This window comes from Trachinotus anak, unplaced genomic scaffold (genome assembly GCF_046630095.1).
Source record: "Trachinotus anak isolate AG129_WGS33_773 ecotype Australia unplaced genomic scaffold, CSIRO_AGI_Tana_v1 ptg000025l, whole genome shotgun sequence".
NCBI classification, from domain to species: Eukaryota; Metazoa; Chordata; class Actinopteri; order Carangiformes; family Carangidae; genus Trachinotus; species Trachinotus anak.
The window spans coordinates 11,908,411-11,933,345 of record NW_027273876.1 but is presented as its reverse complement, the minus strand read 5'-3'; the positions used below and the strand labels follow the sequence as shown (position 1 = coordinate 11,933,345).

Genomic DNA, 24,935 nt, shown 5'->3' with positions numbered 1-24,935 from the left:
CCTACAGGTCTTAGCACCACAGTGACATCGGCATTATTGTCCTAGTTGTAAACACAGGCCCAAGCAAATTCAATAGTAAAAAGTAAAAAAGTGTAAGAGAACAAAAATTAAAAACAATCAAACAAAAAAGGCTCGAATGTGCAAATTTCCTTAATTATCAACAAAAGGTGATTTATTTTTCCTTGATTGTTCTTATGTACCGTGTTTGTAATGATCCTTGTTTACATATATATAAAACATATAATGTATAACATCAGTAAAATATCATGCAGTATCAAATTTAGAATACGTAAAATGGGACAAAAACAAACCACAGATCAAGCTCACCTGTTCACACTACATTATCTGCAAGTTTTATTTAACAAAGCACATTACTTTCACAGGCTATGTATGTGTACACAATATATGTACACACACACACACACACACACACACACACACACACACACACACACAAAGCAATCTACTCTGAATTATAAAAAATGAGCTCTGATGAAGAACCTGACTAATGCACTTAAGTATGTCGCCTGTTTACTGTCCAAACATGAAGTGGTAGTCTAAGACCTCATTATCTGGGAGTAGCCTGCATGCTGGATTATGGTGTTGAATTTCCTTGCATTCTCCTATACAGGCTCCATGTAACCCGAAGCTCAATCTAGATAAAGGAGGTGACATTCTATAGTAGGATGGAGGGAGTTTTTTTTTTTTACAGATCAGGAGTATGTTTTAATAAGGCAAAGTATTTAAGCTAACATAGGCCTCGTGGTTAAGTATATGGCAGGTTTTTAACATAGGCTTTTTGTAATGCTAGAACGTAATTTGAAACCATCGCGTGGGTTTTAATGTACTGTGAGTATAGGATGATGTAAAGACCTATACCCTCCAGTGTAATGAGGAGTGGTGCGAAACCAGCCTGTGGCCTCTCTCAACAAGCATCAAACAAATTCCAAACCCAGGTTTCTATTTTCTAATAAACTCATTAATTACCAATAAAACAGAGATCAGGAGGATCCAGCTGCTTCTTAGAGATGAAGGTGATCCCGCAAAGTCACAGTGGCACACATTTGGGCAGTGAGGACTGGTTACAGTGGTGGTTGAAGGTGGAGCGGGACATCTGAGCCAGTCTACAGCGATGGATTTAGGCGTGACGATTTCTTGGTCCATTCCTCCATTCTTTAATACCCAGTAGAGGTTGTCTTTGAAGAAGTAGGCATCCCCTACAGAGCAGCAGCAGTGTCAATCATTTAGTTTTTGTTTTTTCATCACACAACAAATAAGACATAAGCCAATTAAAAACTAAATGAGAGATGTTATAGAAGGCAGTAGAAAGGTACTAATTTGAATATTTTCAATTTTTGCTATTTTATACTTCAGCTCCAGGGGGAAATGTTGTACTTTTATCTGTCAGCAATAGTTACTACTTACATTTCAAGTTATTTTTGATTCAAAACATCTGAGCAGTTTATGAAAATTGTATAGATTGCCATGAATTTTTGTAGAGACATTCATGGGGTCCACAGGATGTATCATAATGACTTTGGTGATGCCCAGACTTTTCCCCTAGCTGCACAACAAGGTTCATATTTGCCCCTTTGTCCCATTGTATTTAGCATTGCTGTAAGCTTTTATTCTTGTTACAGATTAAACTGCCAAACCGTATCAGCTACAACATTTAAATGCTGCTTACATGTTAATGCCTCAATAATAATAACCCGACGAAGGCAGTGAAGACGACTGCAGAGTGTACAATAATAGGTGCCTTTGCCACCTGTTATTAGTTAGTCTACAGCAATGGAGTTAATTAGTCTTCAGTGTAATTATAGCCTTGTGTTTCCCCTTTTCAGCTACCAGAGCTTTATGTTTAGTAGCCTGCAGTGTGCTTCATGATCTGGTTCTTCATGTTTACCCTGTCTTAACTGTACTTTGACCCTTTTGCCACTGCTTGCTGGACTTGTTTGGCTGTTTAGACTGCTTCCCATAGTTCTTGGACTTTTTTGTGCCTCACCACTCCACAAGCCTTTGATCCTTTTATTTTATAATAAATAACTGAACTGAATAAGTTCTGCCTGAGTGTTTCCCCTATGTTTTGCTACTCTGCTTGCATCATTTGTGACAGAAATAACGTGAAACCAGCAATGCAACTAGGATGTGAATCACCCTGTATTAATGCTAAAAAACGCTACATGTATGCTTTAATTTAAGGATCTGAATACTTATTCCAGTGCTGCACAAAAGGAAACAAAATATTATAAGATTAAATTTATAGTCATCATCTATCTAGCAGTCATTTGAGATTAGTTTGATGTGATAACTTCCTGTGCATAGACCTGAGCTTTATATTCAATTGACACACCTTTGTGACAGCCTAAGACTTAAGTCTCAGTTTCAATCTGGTTTTTATATCTGACTGTATGGTTAGCTGTCACTAAAGCCAGACAGTTGATTTATGATGTTTAGTACTTCTTATCTTGACTGAGATTTCTTATCTTATCAGATCTCTTTCATTGCTTTGAGAACTCCTCATACCTTTCCGCAGCTTTTACGTACCTCTTGAAAAATGTCAAAACTCTTGAATAACCTTCTCTGGGTGTTTGTTTGTTTGTCTAGTGCTACCATCAGAAATTCATCACACATTTATGTCTCTAAACTATGTTACCTCCTCCCCAGCTGATAACGTCATCCATGTGAGAGGGCACTCCTGCCCAGAGGCTGTTGTCCCGTGGATAGCCTGGCTCTGGCTCCATGGTCACCTGTTCACCTTTACGGCTCTCGTCAAACCTCCAAAACTTCCCTCCGCTGAACAGGTAGGTCTTGCCGTTGTGAGCCCAGATAAAGGCTGCATCCACCCTGTCCACAAACGTCTCACTCCCTTTCTTCATACCCCAGTCAGAGAGAGGCCGAGGGTAACCGCTCATGGCTACCGTGTCCTTGAAGACCCAGTACTGAGATCCTGGACAGACAGAGGAAAGTGTGAGAGAGAACACTTGCCTGTGCAAATTAGAGTCAAATCAAAGTTTGTAGTGAAGAAGGCAAAAAGACACATATAGAAACATCTGTTTTAAGCTATAATATGAACAGTGTATTTTCCCAATATTAAAACTATACATTTTCATTTATGAGTATTTATTCTGTGTTTAAGATTCATGCTAATGGTGTTATTAGTTCAATGACGCTCTTGTTGTTACTTGAAACTACTTCAAAATAACATCAGAGGAAGACATGAGAAGAATAAACCACATTCCTACTCTGATTCACCAAAGAGACACGTAACCATAAGATTTTGTTTCTTACCAATAAAGAAGATGATATTGCTGTCGCTTCTCCTCTCATACACGGCGTCGATCTTGTTTGTTCCTGGCGGGAGCCCGATCCAGAAGTTTTTGATCTGAGCCGGCTTGAGGGACACTAAAGACCTGTCTCGCTTAGCTCTCCAGAAGTGTGCACCTGTCCGAGAAAAGAGAGCGAACATGACACCAAGAGGACCAGAGTGTTACTGTATATTCAAACACAGTATAAATGATAAATGGTGTCGCCAAGTCTATATATAAAACTAAAATATCTTTGTATGTATCTTTGTATCCTCGTATATGTTACGTGAACAATGTAGGGAAGGGTGGAGGTTTGGTTTAATCTTTGGTAGGGACATTTTTATCAGATGGTCAAAATAATATGTGCTCTTGATCTCTATCTCTCTTTCCTCATTCTTAAGCGCACATGTGTGCACACACATGCACATGTAAACGCAGCGGAAAGTTAACTTGAATTGAACATATGTTTGCTGATGTAACTTGCCTGAAACTGAACTTTTTTTCTCGGATTTTAAACTGATTTACATTTTTTTCAGCTGATAAAAATCCTGAAATGATAGATTTTCCAGAAAATGGATGTATAAAACCTCAAACATTCAACTCACTTAAAATGGCAAGCACATTTGAGAGGGGTAAAAATATAGGCAGGGACAATTCAGCACACTGGTAGGGACATGTCCCTACTGTCCATGCCCAAATATACACCCATGAATTTAGGAAATTAGCATCATTTTGAAGATTTTCAAGAACTTTGTTTTCTGAAATTCCACTTTTCTACTTACCTTTAAAAAAGAAGACCTCTCCCCTGATATTCGCCACTGCATCAAAGCCTCCCTGACAGCGTTCGGGGAACGAGGGGTCTGGACTGGATGGAAAATGTTGTCAAATTGTATCCAAGATAGTAATTTGCTAAAAATTCACTAGAGGGTGCAACAAGTCCAAACACTCCTGCAGTAAAGATCGATCAGAGGGCTTTTATCTGCATCACTTAAATAACTCATCATCATTCATTCGTCAATGAGTAAACTGAGTGCATGGATAGGATATTCATAGTTTGTAAAAGCATATAATGAGTGCGTATCATCTGGATGGGTTTTTGGCTCCACTCACAGCTGTGTTGGTCTTGAAGGTGGGGGAGTGGGCAGGCGTGGGAGGTCAGGATCAACACCACCCGATGGCCCGCTGTCTCTCACGCCTACAACAGAATGGTGACAGGAGACAACGCTGAAGAGGTGGTGAAAGCGGATGACAGCACTAAAAAAACTGTGCAACAGCCTACATTTGTCTTGAGTTTGACATACAGGATGTTTGTCTTTTTTAAGACATGGAAGGAAATAGTTCAGTGAAAGAGTGCATGAGTGCACCTTTACTCATGCTAGTAGCAGACTTTATCAGATAAATTACTTTATCAGAGAGTTATGGTCCCTTGATTGGGGTTTTATGAATGTTTTATTCTGGAATGTTTTATCAGGCTATAAAATATTTGCAGTGAAGACTGAAAAACATTTAGGATTTTCTGAAATTTTACCTTACATTATAACTTAATATCCCAAACGATATGTAACCATCAGAGACATTTTCCACTAGTGCAGGGCCGCTTCTCCACATAACAAGGCCACAACCTACTAGATCCATGTGGGTATTTTCACATGGACATTTACAGTCCATGGACAGTTAGGAAATCCAATGAATTGAAAACTGTGGGCAGGATGAAAGGCCAAAAGGGAAGTAAGGGAGACTTTTACCGACGCTGGTGCTATTGGATGGTAATGTTGTTCTGTCTGATGGTCAGTCGGTCCACCACTTCCACCACACATATCTTAACAACTATCAAATGGATTGCCATGAAATTTGGTCCAGATATTCATGGTTCCAACAGAATGAAACCTACTGACTTTAGTGATCCCAAAGTTGTCTAGCACCACAATGAGGTTGACATCTTTGGTTTTCAGAGAAATATCTTGAGGACCATTGGATGACTTGGCATGAAACTTGCTAGCTACCTCTTTTCATATAGTCCCTGTTGATTAATTTCCATGTAAGTACTTTGATTAGCCGAAAACCAAAAAATAAAGCATTTGGAGGACCATCCAGTACAGCTACAACCGGTCACCGACCATAAAGCTGCTGGATTGCCAGTTTGTCGTCCAGGGCCAGCTGGAAGTTGAAAATGTCTTCCACAGGACCCTGGTAGTACGGCCTCATGATGGATGGATCGGTGGAGGAATGGGACAGCCCCAGCGCGTGGCCAAACTCATGCACTGCAACTGTGAACAAGTCTGTGCCGCTGCTGTCACCTGCGGATGTGTGAAGCAAACGTGTTACTGGATCACATAAACAACCACAAACTGCCGGTAAAATGTCACTGAATATGCAGATGTCTTGTCTTATTTTCATTTTTATCCACCGAGAACTCTGTTTCCTTTATTGGTTACGAAAGATCACTCTCTCATTACATTCTCTATGTCTAAGGTAGGACAGGTCCTCTAGGTGTCATCCGTCCATCATGATTTCAATCAGTAAATACCTCTGTAGCTCCAGATCTCATTATCATCAAAGTGTGTGTCACCCGCCACTTCATTGCTACCAGGGAAGAAGGCGTGGGCTAGGGTGCCACCCATTCCGTCAAAAGGGTAGCCATCGTCATGCAGCAAACGGGAAAAAGACACTCTGATGTCCCCTCCAGCTGCATCCCCCATGCTGTCAGACGGCAGCTGACGGAAACTCAAGGGGGCCGCGTCACTCCATGCTTTGAAGGCGTGAATCAGGATACGCTCCACAAGTTCGTTAGGCATGCCGGGAGAGAGGGAGGGTGATGGGTAACTGTGGACACTACAGACAAGAATAGAGTTGTATTACAATAAAGCTGTAGATTGTTATGTTATTGAGAATTGATAATTCTCTAAATCTGTTCACTGTGTGTTGTCTGTAAGGTCTTTGGTTTTTTACTCCTTGTTACCCTCTCAGTGTTTTGTTTATGACCAAATACTACATGTAATTTAAATATATGTCACATGATCATAAATTCAGTCATGACAATTTAATCTTTTTTAAAGCATAATCTGGTGATATTCTGTTTTTCAGCAAATTACTGTCAGCAAATCCCTCCAAAAAGACCAAACTCACCAAAAAAGAAATTCCACTAATAAGTATTGCCTGCCTATGTAGTCAAATCCTGATACAGCTTATTCCTCTGTGCAACAGAGCACTATTGTTGTCAAAAATATTAATAAAACACATCACTGAGCTACACTGCTGCTGTGGGTGACATGTCCCTTCATCACCATAAACACTGGCGTAGATTATTCTGAATCAGTCCTGCATTCAGCTTCCTGCTGCAGATTCTCATAGAGCACCAAAAGTGTCAATCCATATCTGAAAATGGTTCCTAAAGATACAGTATTTACCCCTGTTTGAGTAAAGTTTAAGGAAATAAATGAGCTATTTTCTAAAAATCTAGCAATATTTTTGTGATCCAAAGTTTTATGTTTTTAGGAGGAACAAACTGGTTTGGGCTGAGTGCCACAGGTCACAGGGAGTCAGAGACTATTGAAAAATAGATTTTTTTTTAACCACAAGGAAAATATAGAATAACACCAGCCTTGTTTTATTTTGTTCTTTTAAATCCTATTTAAATGCGTCTTTTTATGTTGCCTTTATATGTTGCTTTCATCTACACCTGCAACAGAATGATGACAGGACATCTACAGAGGTGGTGACAGCTCTAGAAAAACTATGCAAGCAACCCGCGCTCTTCTCAGTAACCAGGGCAGTGTGACAGGCAGGATGCAAACACTGTCTTTTTTTAGTGATGCAAAGAAATAGTTCAGTGACATCCCCTGTGCATGAGTGCACCTTTACACATATCAGTACCAGATTATTAAATAATTTCATCAGACAGCAGGTTTTGGTCTCTTGATTGGGGTTTTATTGACATTTAATCCTTTGTGTTTTATTGAGCATTGGATGGCAATGTTCGTCTGTCTGATGGTCAGTCGGTCTCTCACTTTGGTTAAGACTTGACTATTGGATGGATTGCCATGAAATTTGGTCCAGACATTCATGGTTCCAACAGAATGAAACCTACAGACTTTGGTGATCCACTGACTTTTGTCTAGCGCTACCATGAGGCTGACATTTTTGGTTTTCAGAGAAATATCTTGACAACCATTGGACGACTTGCTACACGAATTGTTCTATGCAAATAAACTTGCTTTGCCCTGTCCTAATTTCTCCAAACATGGATCCTGGTATAATGCAATGTAATAGTTTCAGTATTAGCAAAGAAATGAGACATATCAAATGTACAGCATGAACACACTTATAGCCACAGTGGTGGAAGAAATAGATCTGGTCAGTGTGTATGTGCTTGTGTGTTAAGAAAGACTGTTGGACTAAGACAGGTTTTTGATCTAAGACACCAAGACGTCATCCATAAGTCTGTGTAACTACAGCCCTAGTTCAAAAACATGACTTCCTCTTCCTCTTCCTCCACCAAAACATGATGGCTGTGAGCTGCATGTCAGAGAAGCTTAAAGTGTTTTTGGCTGATTATACAAAGCACAGTGATTCATGCAGGGGAGTGATAAAGCCACTGTGTAACATGACAGGAAACACACCTCCATGTGAGATCTGTCTTATGCCACTTGAGGCCTGACAGGGCATATCTTTTCCGCCTCCTCCTCCTCCTCCTTTTCAGCATGTCCTCACTTCCAACAATATCAGGGAGAGAGCATCGTGGTGTAGACATGAGTTTGAGGGTTTTGCTGTCTTTAAGAGAAGTATTAAGTAAGAAATACTGCATGTTGAAAGAGCAGATTACAGTATGTTTGAGTCCTCATATGACCCAAGAGATGTGAAATGTAATATACACATGATATATTATCATGGCAGAAGTTAAGATGTCATTACCAAGCATTCCAGTCTCCTGTAGGCCTCCAAATCTCTGCATGACACGAATAGCTTTCTCAATCCCCTCCTTGGTCTGCAGTTTACTTGTGCGTGGGTCAGGAGGAGGAAGGTAGCCATACCTGCTCAACCAATCCTGGACAGAGGACCAAAGACAAAACAAAAACGCATTCATTTCCTGCGGTGGTGAATTACTTCTCAGCACCATTAAAAAACTCCAAAGCCCAGTGGACCAACAATATTACTAAAATTATTACATTAGTCGGCTAAGAGATTACTGGCAAATGCTGATGTCATGGAGGCTATTCAACACAAATACTCCTCCAGTGATGACTCTAGATCATCAGTTTACAGTCTGACCCAGCACGTTCCTCATTGAGCAGTGTGTCAGCCATTGTTATCATTAATATGAAATGATCCTATCCTTGTTGAGCGAGTTGCTTGATGGGGGAAAGGCTCTGTACCACTGACAATTAGCATACAGCATAAATCTGTTGTAACTGAATAGAAAATAGATGAATAAATCTGTTGTATATTTCTTCTGTAAAGAGTGCATCATGGTTGCAACAAGCAATAACAGTTTCTTCAAAGTGATTTTGAAACCTGCCACTCCTTCTGCACCGCCTTCACTCATCCGTAGCTGCTCTTTTGACAGGAGAACGGTTACGCCATCAACTGTCTTTCTTGGGGTTTGATGTCAAAAATATTCCTAAGATGAATGTGCTCACTGTTTTACTCAGTCTCTTTATTTCCAACAACAGCAAATTTAATTGTTTCGCTCTTTTAATTTATGCCTGGTAAAATTTTCAATGCCAACTTATTTCCAAACAAGCTGTGTTACTGCACGTGACAGATGTTTCACTGTGGGCCCCAGCAGCATCATACAGGATGCAGACTAAATATAATGACTTAACTTACTGTCATGAAAATTGCACACTGGCGCTCATACATGCCAAGCTGTGTAAATATTGCGCAGTAATTTTGAGGAAGTATATGAGTAAAGTGCATGTGAGAGAGTCACAGATTTCCAGTGTGTTGCCCGTCATGAGTTTAAATTTTTGATTATCACTCCATGCTTGCAACGCCAATCAGCTGAAGACAGTTTATTGTAATATCTTGAACTCAGTGTAAATATACCCCTAACCCTAATGCCGACTGTCACAGCTGTGATATGATGTTTTATCTTTTTTATGAACCTCATGGGTCATCTGGACAGTGCCTTATGTGCACCAGCCACCCTCTCCACCATATGTCATTCCCCCCATATGACACCCCCTCATCGATCAGAGAAAAGTGTGTAAAGACAGGCCAACACACATTCACATTTACAATACAAAAACACACATGCAAGGATGCAAAGGGATTTTTCTCGAAAAGTAACTAGATCTAAACATATTTGTGATTCAAATGACATGACTGTATGTAAAATGCTTCATTGCCTCACAATTTAAAAGAAATTCTTAATCAGCCATGGCCACACATCACACCTCAGACAGTTGTATGTTTTTGTATTTTTTGTGCGAGAAAATCTGGAAAATGAAGTTAAATATAACACTCAATCTTATTATGCGCCTATAAAATCAATATAAAATCAACGGAAAGGTATCGAGCAGCCAGACACAAAACTTCTGATGAAAGTATTTTATTTATTTTTTTTTGTCTCTACATATGATTATTTATACATTTATTTATTTATATATAACTTTATGTAATGTTTGTTTTCTACTCACCACCGCTCTGCTGTACTGCTCGGGTTCTGCTGATGTGCTTTCCGTGAAGGTCAAAACCATCCACAGCAGAAGAGCCAGCTCCATTGTCACTGCAAAAGAAAAAAACCACAAAAAAAAAAAAAAAACCACAAAAAAAACCCCGCTATATCATTATGACAATAGTTCATACTTCATAGTTCATGGAGAGAACAGAAACAGAAAGCAGCTTCATGGCAGGGAAGACGCCACAAAGCTCACCGTTGTTTCTCCACGATGTTTCCGTCTGCTCTCCTGAGACTAGGATGGGCTGATCGATTAGTCAACTCTCTCTCTTCCCTCCTCTCACTGGAGGCTACAGCAATATAGCTATATATATATATATATATATATATATATATATATATATGTATATATATATATATATATATATATATATATACATATATATCATTTACCTCTGCTAGATCATCAATAAAAGTGGTCATCTTTTTTCTGATAAAATGTGATTTTTTTTTAATCTATTCATCAAGACACAGCTGGATAAATTATGTTTATGTTGAGCAAATATAAATGAAACAAGGTTTTAAATCACTATTGAGTATTTTATATTATGAATAAGCCCCACTGAACACATATTCATAAGAGTTATACTGTGTGTTGCAAATGTAGTTTTTGTCAAAGTGTTTTTTTTTCAGCTGTTGGTTTAGTGTGTATCTTGGTCATAGCGCTTTAAAATCAAATGTAAAAAGTTCTTATCAAAAATGATTGTAGTAGGACCACAGACTGTATATCCAGCCACAGTATTTTTGAACTGGCACCTTTGGGACACATCTCCATAGCAGGCTGACACATCCTCAGCCACCCATAAAGACCCCCATTCATGATTAGAAAAAAAAAATAAGGTTCAAGTTTACAAAAGCGACAAACTTTTTTCACGTGGGACCCAGTTTTAATAAGTATAAAATTAGGAACTAGGTTATCTATATATCACTTGTACCAGGAAACATCAGCCTCGCCTCCTCTCTTGAAGTCAAATTACGGTCAAGACTTTATATAGGGAGATTGTCTCATTGTCTACCACAGTTGCACCCTTTATAGGCTGCTGCTGCCTCCGTATATTTCAGTCAAAAGTCCTTGGTGTCAGCTACCTCATGTCTCTCCCTCTATTTTTAATATTCATTTATTTTTATCTATTTAACCTTTATTTAACCATGTTTGTCCCATTGAGATCACAGGTCACTTTTACAAGCTGGTAATACTGTGTCTGAGAAAATATTTGCATTGGTTTGGTTTTTGTCAGTCAGAAATTGAAAATGAAAAGTCCATTTCAAATTCAGTTGCACAATCACTATAGCACTTTTATGTTTTGAAGTACATTGAAAATTATTGGTCACTGCTGTCTTTCTTTCCATTTGTGGCAGCTGCATTTCCAAACATGAAAATATGATGTTAGTTCTGTCTTTTGTCTAAGTCTGTCTTTTGTTTCAGGAATTGAAAGTGAAATTTTAATATGAATTAATTGCAATATCAGAATCCTGAGCCTCCATGATTAACATCATGTGACATTTTTAACAATTTAAGTGGAAAATAATAAAAAGGGAAAAAATTAGTTCTCATTTTTTAACATGAATGACTTTGCAAGCAATATTCAACACAAAGTAATTACAATACACGGGAGGAAAACTGATGACGCTGCATTAAGCTGGAGTGCACTGGCATCTCACATAGCATCTTACAGCCCCATTATGTTCATGGGTCTGCGTGGTCATTTTCTCTGCAAAGCATCCTTGGTATTAGCTTTCTCTCTCCCTCCTTCCTGCTGCTCTCCCGTCTTTAATTTCTGTCCATCCTCCAGGGCCCAAATGAGTCATGCCATTAGCACAAAATGCTGCCCTGCTAATGGTTGTCCAGTTTCCATCATGTCCACTTCATGTCGCTGCACCAGTGGAAAACATGAAAGTCTTTTAGCTGCTCAGCGGTTGGGATTATGACAGATAACTCCTCTGCAAAGACATCCAAATACAGCTCTGCTCAAGAAAGTGGGTTTAAAAAACACTGACCAAATTAATTGGTCCTGCATGAAATATTGAGTGCTACAGATCTTCCTAAATATAGCTCTGGAGCTATATTTTTAAAGACATTTTGAGTCTTAGAAGGATTATTTTCTTTTTTTTTTTTTTCATAGGTTGATATTTGTATGTTGACATCAAGGTTTTCTATCTGTGTGTGATACCTACTGAATCTGTTTTTCACTGGGTTTGATTATAGCTTATAATGGCTTGGTCTTTTGCATACTAGATGTTGTCATCTTGTTCCGTGTGTCTGGACAAAATATTAACATTAGTTCCGCAGCTCAATTCTGAACTAATTTCTGATATTATTCATCAGAATCAGAATCAGTTTTATATGTCACTACCATAATACGCATTTCAGTGTGCATGGAAGTGAAATACTGTACTCCACAGCTCAGGGAGCAGGTCACATTTAAAAACATCATACATTAGTAACATTAGAAAACAATGAAGCAAGTCTGGGTTTATCCCACTTGAAACAGGCTTGCACAGATTATTTCACAATAGATTGCAACACAGAGTGTAATCATACTTAATTTCATCACAAAGTGGTTTCATGTGATTGTGAGATCGAACTTTTAACTGGTTCTCCACATGAATACGTGCCACGAAATATCTGTAGGTTGTTTTTGTTTTTGATGATTTGAACGCATTCCACTGAAAAATAATCAGCTGGTGAGCCTGAGAATACACATAAAAAGAATCACAAGAATGATGAAATTTAGCTCAGATGGCCAAACTTCAAACTGTCATGTTGAGTTATTAACCTCTTTTTTTTTTCTTGAACCACGTGAAGACTGGGTAAAATGTAATATGACATCACAAGTCATCACAAAGTCCTTTGAATTTATATTCATTACACACAGTTTTATTTTCATTAAAGGGATCCAAGGCCTTCACAAAAGGGTTGACTCTTGGTAGCTATACAGTACTAACACAACACACAACAACAACAGAAACAACACAGAGGACTTATGTGAACAAGTGAAAAGACAAATAAATTAGAGTTGAAAGACGTTTCATATGAGATCAAACTGAGATGCATCAACAAAACCAATAGTCAGAGGAAAGTGAGCAGAGGTTAAAACCCTGCAAAAAACAGTAACAGTTTTTGTACAATATTTGATTCATTTCTGCAAGTAGCTGATTGTCTATAGCGGCTTATTTTGGTCATGCACAGTTGATAAAGTCATTGCTATTGTATTGACAGTGTTGCAATAGTTTCACAGTTTATTTTTTTTTTTTCATTTTGATCTCCTCTGCCTCCAGCTTTGATTGTCAGTCTCTCAAGTCTTTTTGTTTGGTATGTTACAATGCTTGATTGTCACTGGCTGATGGATATGTTTCATTAGTGAAGTACAAAATCAATGCTAATACTGCTATGTTTGATGATGAGTACTAGGCCAAAAATGTCTCCAATTGACTTGATTTTGTTTTTTGATACACTAGATTAAAAAAAAAAAAACATCCTTGCATCATGAAATAGAAAAAAAATGACATTGCTTTCCTGTAGTTTTTGGCAAAAATCTGTAATATCTGTACATAATCTGTAATATTTGTATGTTTAGCCTAGTACCAGACTGATCTGATACCAATTGTGATATGGTGCATCCCTATGAATTTATGATGAGAAATGAAACTTGTGCTTTGAGGGTGATTTGAGTCCACAACGTGCTACATTCTTCCCTCCAATAACATCTGACAATATTCCACAGTTATCTTCATCATACACAGATGTCTGTACAAAAATATGCAGTTTCAGTCTCAGTGTAATTTTGCTGGCAGGATTTACACGTTTTTATGTTTAAGTTTTTAAGTTTTAGTAAAAGTGATTGCCATTAGCAAGTCTAAAGTTCACAGTAGCCTCACACAGCTTATGCTTAGGGAACAAGCTAGCTATCACTACATCATTGAGCTGCTCAAGTAACAAGAAACTTGTGATTACACCTCACAATACATCTGCTGGCATTTACTTAGTACCATTGAATAATTTCGTTATGGTTGAATTATCATTAAATTCTTGCCATTTGCCACTTTTGATACTTGAAAATTTCAAGGCTACAGTTCACGAAGCTGTTTTTGAATTTTTTTCTTTTTCAAATAAACTTTGGAGACATTTAAGTTTGTATTAAGTCTATGGGCTGAGAGTTTATCTGAACCATTTGTAATTCAAACCTCAAAGCAGTCTTCTGTGGATAAACATGTGTAACTAAACAGTCTAAGCTCAAAAGGCCACTTACTGGCTTTTCTTAGCGTTTATCCACATCTCACATGTATTTAGAGGTTGAGGCAGGTATCCAGTCTCTTTCCCTTTTTTTTTTTTTTTTTGTTGTGTTTTGTTTTATTTGACACAATTAAATATAGTAAAACTTTATGCTAATTCTCAAATAGCACAACACTTTGCCTAATCCTAATCCTGACTCCTTATTTTAATCATATCCTAAAACTGATCCTATTTCTAATCCTGACCTCAGCCCTATGATTAACACACTATTCAAAAAAAGAAAGTGCAACCTGATAATACTACGCAAATACCAGTATGACCAGAGTACCGTCAGGTGCAACCAAAGCTGCTCTTGGCTGAATTTGTAAACATTTAATGCATTTCAGGGTCTGCAACTCATCAAGGCCCCTCTTAAGCCCAGACCTGTGCTCCCTTAAAACCTGTGTGTCCCCTTCATTGTTTTCTTGACACTTCATTTTTTTTTTAACATGCCCTTTTTTTTCCCTTCTTCTTTAGCTCTGCCTGTTGGAAGTGACTGTCTGTTGCTCACTGTAATCTGGCCCAGTACTGACCCAGGTTCTGACTCATGCTCTGCTGCTCAGTTCCTGGGACCTGGACCGGCACTGAAACGCCAGGCGATATGAGCCCTGAATGAGACAGGGAGGAGACAAACAGAGTCAGTTTGTGGGTTGAATTTACAGTTTCATTTACCATGCACAGTCAGAGCCAACATGCCATCAAATAAACTGACATCCACCACAGAAACACTCACCGGTGTTGGAGTTGGCTGAGGGTGGAGTCTGCAGATGAGGGGAGGAGTACGCCGATGAGTCAAAGCTGCGCGGGGCAGAGGGGGATGGAGGTAACATGCAGGAGTAGGAGGAGGCCGACTGGGGAGAAATAGACTGAGGGTGGACACAGGAGTGGAAGGTTGAAGGACAGGAAAGATTTGGGTTGGATTTATTTTGGAAGTGCAATAAAATGACTATGTTATCTAGGAAAACCTTTTAAAAGTTGTACATGTCAATTGCTGTTCACCACACATACATGAGCTGTCCAGGCAGTTTGAGGTGACAGCATGGTTTGAGGTTAACCACATGGAGGTGCTAGAGTAGTGCTGTCTGATGAGTGAAGCACAGAAGCAGCAGCCGCAACCCATATACATTGTATTATTATTTTTTCACTTATCTTCTGATCTTTATGAGAAGCTTGTTCTGCATTTTGTGTAATTATTGTTATTTTTTTTTTTTATCATTACAAAGCATCCATGTATCCATTTTAAAGTTCATGTAGCACCTGTGCATTCATGTAAAGCAAGAGACAATAAATGTATGTATTCTCATGCTGCTGCTAATTTGGTATGAGCAAAGTGATATGGAATAAACAGTGTTTATTTGTCCCACTATTGAGGAGCCCCTAAAAAAAAAAAAACCTCAAGCTTTCATCAATCCAAATTGATGCGGCAGCTCTCTGACTGCTGCCTCTGTCAGGTTGTGCAGGAAGCAGATGCCCAGTTACTTTTTAAATTGATCGCATTCATTTAGGGGTCATCCTTAAACAATGGCGAATACTGCCAAGATGTTTTGACCCCATCGATGATACATGTGAAAAAACTCTGACTTCTTGTGTTGCTCTTCCAGTTTCCGATATTGGTGGGTTCTCAGCCTAAAACCAAACACACAGTCTTAAAGAACCAAAAAGGCGGCACTCACGCCATCATTACAACGAGCTGTTTCATTTCCATTACTAACAGGAAGCTATGGAGTTATGGAGTAATGGGTGATTACGCCTTACTAGAGTCAAAATTAGAGAGATATTTTTGATGGGCTGCCACTTTATGCAGTGTCAAGAAAGTCAATATCATACCTCAAGTCACTGTATAATTTATATGTCTGTGACACAGTGAAAAACACCAATCACATCATCGGCCACATCATCAATATTGATGGGTTTGTCCGACCAGCTGTCCAAAACTCCTAGACGTTTCATTTCCTGTCATGGACTGCATGACAAGGAAAAGCAGCAAATCTTCACATTTAAGATTTTTTTTCAAATGTTTGAAAAATGACTGAAGCAATGAATTGATTATGTAAAAAAATCAACTAACTGATGCATCAACTAATTGATACAGCTCTAATAATTCACATATTTCCATATTTGCTTCTTTCTGCCTCTTTGCAGATTTGTGTGTTACTATTTACTATAGTTACCTTGTTTTATCATTACCATTATTTTTATTAGTTTTTGTGAATATATTACTATTGTTAGTAATTTGAGTATGACAACAGCAATGATAAGCATTATGATAAGAGGGGGATTAAATTGTTATGTTGTTATTGTGTTTTAATTATAAATATCAGCAGTTTCGGTCATGATAGTAGCATCTACGGTAGTGTTGATTTATTTATTATTCATTTTCATTATCGTATGTTTGACATAAAGAGGCCAGTGAAGCGGTTCTGCTGTGTGATGATATCCTGCGTTGGTTAAGTTTGGAAGGTGCTGATGAATGATGAATGATGAAAATCCAACCTGGACTCCAGATGAGAAAACTGACAGGGAGCTGTAGCTCGGCAGGGACGACTCAGCCTGACTCAACATGGACCCTGGAGAGAGACACACAGAGTGAGATGGTGAGTGCACGCACAAACACACACACACACACACACGGTGGAAACTCTCACTGTGGAAATGTTGTAATATAGATGCACTCTAATGGAGAAACTCTAATGGTTTGCCTGCCTTCAAATGTCAAGCAGGGGAGCTCTGAGGTTAGTAATTATAAACTAGTAAAATATTTCTTTCACCAAATATATAAATTATACAGGCCACACGTAAAGTCTCGATTTCAGCATCACTGATGTGCTGCACGGACAAACCAATGAGCACACACATTATACGGTAATTAAAGAGAATAATTATGACTAGAATTAAAGGCCCATCCTGCAGTGCGGTGTACAGGTGTTTACCTGAACTGCTGCCGTGCTGCTGATGATAGACAGATGTGTTGAATGATGTGGTCAGAGGGGCTTGGCTCTGTGAACAGGAAGTCACGCCCCCTGACCTCCTTTGGTTGCGCAGCTTCTCCTCCCTCCTCCATTTGGCTCTTCGATTTGAGAACCACACCTGTCAATCAAAGAGTTATGTCAGGCCTGTTTATCATGGAGGATTATATCAGACCATGTATTTTTAAAAGAACAGACGACTGCATATCGTTGCAGGTTGAACATCAGGGTTATAAAAATTCAAATGTGATTGGAGGGTTGACTGAAATGTTGCCTACCTGTATCCTGGCCTCTGGCAAATCAATCTTGTTTGCCAATCTCTCCCTCGCAAAGACATCTGGGTAATGTGTCCTTTCAAACTCTGTGGAAGATATTAACTATATGTCAAACACACAGTGTGAGTCTTAATCGAGGATGACAGGACTACTGGAGAGCAGCTCGCCTGATAACCCTTCCTGCATGGTGTTAATATATTTTGGATTCATCTGTGCATCTGTATATTGAAGTGAAAAGGTTATTCAAATGAAAATGAATTTTAATGACTTATCAATAATCAGCAATCCCATTATTTGGACCAATATTACCCTGCTTATCAGATGATTACTGCTTAATACCAGCACCACTAATTATCTTTCCTTAGAATATACAAATCCAAGAAGCTCAGATGTATCCTTACAACCATATTTGAAATATTTATCTTTTGCACTTTGTGTAAATTATTTATCATTATGGAACACGCAGAAAGTTCAAATGAAAGGATTCAAGTCGAGAAGCTGTGTAAGCACTTTATTTCAAAGTAGGCTGACTAAAACTAAACTGAGGGAAACTCCGTCTAGGTTTTCATTTAGTCACCAAATGTAATTTTTTTTTTTTAATTCTGAGTATCTCAAATTGGGTTGGTGTCTTCTTTATATAGTGTGTCTTATCAGCATGAAGCGTTTTATTAAAATCATCAGTAGCAGCTGCTATAGTGACTGTCTATACATATATAACAGACACAGAACAACAGTGTGCTCACAGCAGACAGACTTCCTGTATCAGAGTATCATTTCTCATTGTGGCAGTTAATTTATAGTTGACAAACTGCTGACATTTGTGCTGTTGACAAGTCGAAACGAGAATATGCCTCTCCTTCTAACTGACAGCCTGAGTCATCCCAATGAACTCTGAAGTTTCAAGTTCAGTAACAGAGATGCCTTTTGTACATTCGCACTTATGACACTGTTGATGCTTAACATTTGTTTAGCGTGTCAATAACGTGTCAGCAGAGAAACCAAAGCAATAAATCACTTAATGACTGATTTGTCTAAAACGAATGTGGTTGCATGCAGGGCGGATAATTGCAATAGGCCTATTAACAGATAACCGCTGTCAATAACTAGAGACTAAAGATCATACTGGAAACACGTAGTTAATAAATCCATATTGCAACAGTGACACAATAAATTAAGGCTGTCTCACAAATTGTTATAATTGGCTTGGTTATAATTGGCGTCTGTGTCAACACATGATTGTTATTGTGCCTTGGCCGTGCACTGAGGTCAGTGTACCTCATTAATGTCATTTGCACAGAGTGACCACAGCGATACATTTCCACTCCACTGCACAGTGGACATTGCGTCCTTATTTAGCTCAAGGGCCTGCTGCAGCCATATCCAGTCAAGGGTGGCTCTCTGATCCCTCTCAGTGGATATCAGGCTACGAGGGCCAGATCTCACTGAATAATACAACCACAGCAATAGATGCATCATCAAAACTCTGCTGTACATGCCGCCAGAGGCTTTTTGGAGCGTATCTGGAATATGTGGAGTTAAGATTCTGGATAATTTGCATCTGGAAGTGATCATGGGTGGCAATGCTTGTTGTCCCTTGCAGGGATAGATAAAAATCCCGTCCTGCTAAAAAGAAATGCCTCAAATCAGTAGTCACGCACAATACCTGATAACACACCTGACTGTTGTGTGTAATCCTTGTGATTTCTCATGTTTGTATCTCTTGCCATTTATCAAAAAGCTGTAAAAGAAGGTGTAAAGACTATAATCCAATGACAAAGGTGTTGGCAGGGGAAAAAGGCAGCAGGACAAGCTGCGTCATGACACACTCTGGAGGTTGGCGATTGGCTGAAAAGCAAGGAGAGCGCTGTGCGTGCCTGCATGGCCTGACCTTTCTCCAGAGCCTCGATCTGCTCCTGTGTGAAGCTGGTCCTGTTCCTCTGCAGCTTCCTCTTGAGCTGCAGCCTCAGCTGAGACTCCTCGCCCTCGTCCCGCTCCACGGGGACTCCTCCCCCTCTACCCGCTCCACCTCCCCCCGCTTCTCCCCCCATGCTGCCCTCTGTGTCCAGCAGACAGCCGTCAGACACTGCCAGGAGAGGAAGGTGACAACAGAAATGTGTGAGTGCCAAGAACATTCCTCAATGGTGCATCACGAATTGTGCAATTAATGCTTTGAACCAACAGGAAGTTGGTTGCGACAGCCACAAGTGCCAAGCTGCTTGTAATTTCTCTGCAGTTTGAAATAGGGTGACACATTACTGATGATCTGTGAGCAGATCTGTGACGTGTGTTGAAAATGTCCCCTCACCTGTGCTGTGTTGTGTCTGAACTCCGGTGGGGTCATGGTACCAGTTGTTAGGCCCGCTCCAGTTTGAGCCGCTCTGCAGGTTCAGCATGGTTAACTTCTCATACATACTACGAGCGTCCAAAACACCATGAAGAGAAAAATAAAGGAGTCCTGTCCCGTGTGTATCTGCCCCTGTTTACTACCACCTTTCGCTCCTCTCTCCCTCCTTCGATTCCTCAACTCCTTCCTTCTGGAAAGAGGGGGGTAGGTGGGTGTGGGGAGGGGGAGGGGGGGGTGGAGAAGGAGGGGTTCATATCGCATGAGTTCACACATGGTCGGCATTGTGGTGAATTAGCCTCATGATGACAGACAGAAATGGAGTTAGTTACATGTGCGCTGTCGTAACGTGTGTGTGTTATACATTGGTATGCTAGTATACCATGGGGAGCTAAGGTACATTAGAAGCCACTCTAAAAGCTATGACATTTATCATGCTACTTGCTTTTAGCTCTATATTTGCTCCTAAGCCGGAGTATGCATGCACACACGCGTATGCATGAAAAGACGCTGCATTTATATGTAGTTACACAGTCAGGCTGGCGTCACACACACGCACACACATACACACACATGAACGACATCTCCCATGAAACATTTGAACCAAGCCAATGTTTAACTTTCAATATTAGACATAACGTGCTGAAGTGTGTCAGTAAGTACATCATTATCTGCCTCAATAAATAAGTGTCTAAGTCTGAGATGAATAAAAGCTGTTGTCGTCTACTTGTATCTTTTCTTACATTCCCTTTTTTTTTTTTGGAAATGAGCTTTCTGTATTCAAAAAAGAATACAAAGGTACAAAGCCAAATCTTAACTATTGCAGCAACACAATGTCAAAGGTCAAACTTCATTCATTTGGATGAAGCAGCCCCATCAATTTAATTATCGGTTTTTCATTAAATTCCAGAAAATATCTGTGACTGCTGTTGGCGGCGTAGTCGATCCCAAAGCCTCCATTAAAAGTCAGTGTTAAAGAAGTGACATCAGCACGGAACGAAAACACACAAAAGCACTCAAAAGACGCAATTTTTTGCAAACTTACCGATTGTCCAGGTGAAATGATGCAGGGGTCCTGTGTGTTACTCCTCTACTGTGGACCTTTATTCCCCTGTTCCCCCCACGTCCCTTGTTCTCCAGCTTTGTTGACAATAATGTGTGTGTGTAAAGGAGAGAGTAGGAGAGAGATGGAGAGAGTTAGACAGGGTGAGAGAGAGTGAAAGAGGGAGAGGGGGGGCTCTGGAGAGAAATGCGTCTGCGGGCACTCTTGTCCTCCAAGCGATGGAGGATGGAGAGAGAGAGAGAGAGAGAGAGAGAGAGAGAAAGAGAGAGAGAGAGAGAGAGAGAGAGAGAGCCACCGAGGGGTGACAAAGTGAGTCAACATCAGTGTCAAGTTTGAACTTAATGCCAGCGAGAGGAGGAGGGGAGGCCGAGAGAGTGGAGCATAAAGCACAGATAATGGAGAGATAGTGGATGATAAATAGATGATGGAATTCAATTTTAGCCTTAAATTGCACACAAGTTTTAAGTACAATTGTTGGCCAAGTGTGTCTAGTCGAGTGTCTTTTTTTACACTAAAACATGTGCAACCAGACAACTGACATTATCATTAAACTTAACGTTCACATTAGTAAGGACTCATTTCCTTGATCCTCGTTTGGACACTTAAAAGATCATTTAAAAAACTTTGATAAGGCTTTGACTTGTCAACATGCATCTGTGGTTCAATTGTATTTATTGTATTGTTACAGTGAAATTCTGCATTCTGCAACTGCACTCAGAAGCAGATGCTGTTTAGGCAAGGATAAAAGATTTTTAGTTATTATTATCATTAGTAGAAAATTAATATTAGGCTCAACACAGTGTTATATTGATTTTTCTTCACTGTTTAATCCCCTAAAGTAACAAATATTTGTATAAATCATAGTAAAACGAACTTTTGTAATTAAGAGTTATTCCTCAGTAATGTTAAATCATAGTATTAAAAATACATTATCAAAAAACATGTTATGCATCATAAAAACAATCTATGCTGTAAAGACATATTTCTAGATAATGAAGACTAGTAATATTAAGCTTAACATTACATTTTTGATTTTCCAATTTATTTGAGACACTTACAAAAGATAGTAAGAAGAAAGTAACCTGGTATTTGTTTGGTAAAGGTGAGTAAAAAGAAAAATCAGCTTATCAATAACATATTTTATTGAACTATTGTATTTTATTTGATGTACTAATTTTGTAAAGATGTTAAAGTATAACACAAGAATATGAAACCCTACTGAATCCTCTGTTATTTGATCAGTAAAAATGACTAATAAAATACATTACATTTACATTTGATTATTTTATCTACAAATTTGTTGATGATGTTTAACATTAAAAGCCTAAATATTTTAATAATAATATGTATAACATGATGATATACATATAGACAAAGCAAAATTTAGGGGCTGTATCAGTTGTAAGATGCTGTTTAGTAAAGGCATACTCTGCATTTATATGTCTCTAAACTAGGGCTGAAATTAACAGTTTTCATCATCGATTATAATCTGCCAGTTATTTTACTGATTTGATTAATCAATGAATGTTTTGGCACATAAAACACCGGAAATGTTAAATAATGTCCATGACAGTTTTTGTCAAATAACCTTTTTTGGCAATCAGTCCAAAACTCAAAGTTATTCAATTTATAACAAGAAAAAGCACCAGATTTTTTGCTTTAAAAAGGACTCATGGTTGATTAATTCTCTGTTCATCAACTAAGTGATTTTTTAACTAATTGCTTCAGCTCCAATGTTGAGCACAGCTTCTTTTCTTAATCGGATATTTGATGTCACGCTCATACAGACTATCTTACAGAACCCCAGCACCAGTGTTTCAGGCCTACAGTGCTGTAAAGATGCTGTAGCTGAGCAGGTAAAGTGACCGCAGTTTATTTTTTAACACGGGAGCTTAAGAATCTGCACGGCGTTTGAGTTACAGCTTTTCCCAGAGCACCTGGGTATTGTTCCCTGACTAAAGACGTATTGTTCTCCTGCTATAACATACTGGGCTTAAAGCTGTGGGACAATAAACAAAGGCATTGTCTGGCCCCAAAGCGGGTTAAAGGGGCACCATACAGAAACCCACGGCGATAGACACACACGGTTTGATGTCAGGCGTAAGTAATGACGCAGGTATGACGGTATGTATGGTAAAGTCAAAGAGCGAGACCAGAGTAGAACCGGGGTTTAAATATATCTCTTTGCAGCGGAAGGGAGAGGAGAGATGGAAGATGGAAGCAGGGAGGCAGAGGAGAGAGATAGAGAGAGTGAAGAGGAAGTATGTGACTTTGGGGTGGGTGTAGGGGCTTGGGGATGGGGAGGGTGCCAGCTTGTTTTATTTCCGGTTGACAAGACTTTGCGCTCCCTTTCTCTCTGTCGCTCCCTCTCTCTTTCATACTCTGCTATTCTTTCTCCACTGCCCCCATTGCTCTGTCTCTCTGCCCCCCCCTCTTTCTCTGTTACTTTCCTCCGAGACGTGCCTTAGAGAAAGGAAAGGACTTGACAAGTTCAAAGGTAAAAAGCAGTAAGAGATCCTTAAGTTAAGTAAAAGTACCAGGATCACATTATGAAAATACTCAAATACAAGGCCAGCATTCAACATTTTACCGAAGTAAAAGTAATATGCATTATCAGCAAAATGTACTTTAAGTATCAAAATTAGTGCCCAATATGCAGATATCATTACATACACTGTATTATTATTATTGCTGATGCATAGACATATAAGAAGCATTTTCAGGTGGAGCTCAATGAAGCCACTTTATGAACTGCTGAGTAGTTTCATTTATTTCGATGCTTCTTGTTTTATTAACTCATTCGTCATATGTGTCGTGTAAAATCAAAATCTACCAAGTGGCAATAAATAAATGTGGTGGAATGAAACAAACAATATTTCCCCTAAAATGTAGTGAGATAGAAGCATACAGAAGCTGAAAATGGAAGTGTGAGTATCTAGAATTTGTACTATTTCAGTACATTTATACTGAACTGAGTAATAAGACAGAAACAGGAGACAAGGAAGAAAGTAAGTGAGGGAAAGCTGAGTAAAAAACACTGCTTGGTTAATTGAAAACTAAGCCTAGAAACATGGTATTAACCCTGCAAACACACTCCTACTCCCACCCCCTGTTTTCTAACTGGTTACCCTTTTGTTTTTCCTTTATTCACAAATCATTGTTGCATCTTATTGTGTTCCAGTTGTTGGAATGTGGCTTAACCTATGTGATCCCTATGTGCTGAGTGCAATAATGTGTGTGTGTGTGTGTGTGTGTGTGAGACGGCGCGTGCTTCACTGCAAAGATTCATGTAGCTCCAGGACATGCATTTTTTTTAGTGCATCTTGTTAGTTCATTCCTGTCACCTCTCTCTCTCCCTCTCTCTCTCGCCATCCCTTGCTTTTTCAGCGCTGAAGGGGGGATGGTGAAGGGGTGGTGGACGGGGGCTGGGAGGGGAGGGAAGGGGGAGGCGGCGGCGGTGGAGGCAGTCACCATGGTTACAATGCCACGACAAATATTCATCAAGTCGTTAAAATAAAAACAAACGGGAGTGCATTATAATTGCTCTTACTGACTGCGTCCTGTAATGTGTTCATATATTATGAGTGAGAGGAGCAGAGTGGAAGAAGCTCACACACACAAATATGCCGTTAGTGATAAAAAAGTGAATATCAGCTGACCTGGAGGCAAATGCACGAGACACACACTCGCTTGCACTAACACACATTTCAGCTGTTTTTGTGCAACTTTATTTTTCCATTACCTGTTTATGGAATTCCCCATGAGTACTTTCGTGAGTCTCTCCTCTCTTTTCTCTTTGTCCCTCCATCTCTTGCTCTTCCTCTACTGTTGTGTAGCCCCAGGCGATACTGTGATGTGTCCTCCCTCTGTCCCTCCCTCCCTCTCCCTCTCTCTCTGTCCCTGTCACCTTCAATTGCTCTGTGAAACTAGACACACTGCCTGGGGCAGCGAGGCAGGGTGGGAGGGAGAGATAGAGGGAGGGAGGGAGGGAAGAGAGGGAAAGAGAGAGGGAAAAAGAGAGACAGACAAA

General features: G+C 39.4%; 1 protein-coding gene across 3 annotated transcripts; it reads right to left on the bottom strand.

The window, feature by feature from the left end:
* Positions 1 to 696: 696 nt before the first annotated feature.
* Positions 697 to 24,803, bottom strand: mmp25b (matrix metallopeptidase 25b). Of its 3 annotated transcripts, XM_071462419.1 has the most exons (17): positions 24,648 to 24,744; positions 19,807 to 20,035; positions 19,390 to 19,584; positions 17,505 to 17,587; positions 17,191 to 17,347; positions 16,754 to 16,827; positions 14,994 to 15,126; positions 9,947 to 10,035; positions 8,220 to 8,352; positions 7,928 to 8,078; positions 5,836 to 6,140; positions 5,426 to 5,605; positions 4,419 to 4,503; positions 4,091 to 4,173; positions 3,292 to 3,444; positions 2,657 to 2,950; positions 697 to 1,217 (listed from the first exon to the last, which is right to left on the bottom strand). In XM_071462419.1, the coding sequence occupies exons 2-17, from the start codon at positions 19,910 to 19,912 to the stop codon at positions 961 to 963; spliced, it is 2,478 nt and encodes an 825-aa protein (XP_071318520.1). In that variant the 5' UTR covers positions 19,913 to 20,035; positions 24,648 to 24,744; the 3' UTR covers positions 697 to 960. The 3 variants fall into 3 exon arrangements, with proteins under 3 accessions (XP_071318520.1, XP_071318519.1, XP_071318518.1); XM_071462418.1 differs by lacking the exons at positions 697 to 1,217; positions 2,657 to 2,950; positions 3,292 to 3,444; ... (5 more) ...; positions 8,220 to 8,352; positions 9,947 to 10,035 and adding exons at positions 12,844 to 14,868; positions 20,888 to 20,982 and having other exon boundaries at positions 24,648 to 24,803; XM_071462417.1 differs by lacking the exons at positions 697 to 1,217; positions 2,657 to 2,950; positions 3,292 to 3,444; ... (5 more) ...; positions 8,220 to 8,352; positions 9,947 to 10,035 and adding an exon at positions 12,844 to 14,868 and having other exon boundaries at positions 24,648 to 24,787.
* Positions 24,804 to 24,935: the final 132 nt, after the last annotated feature.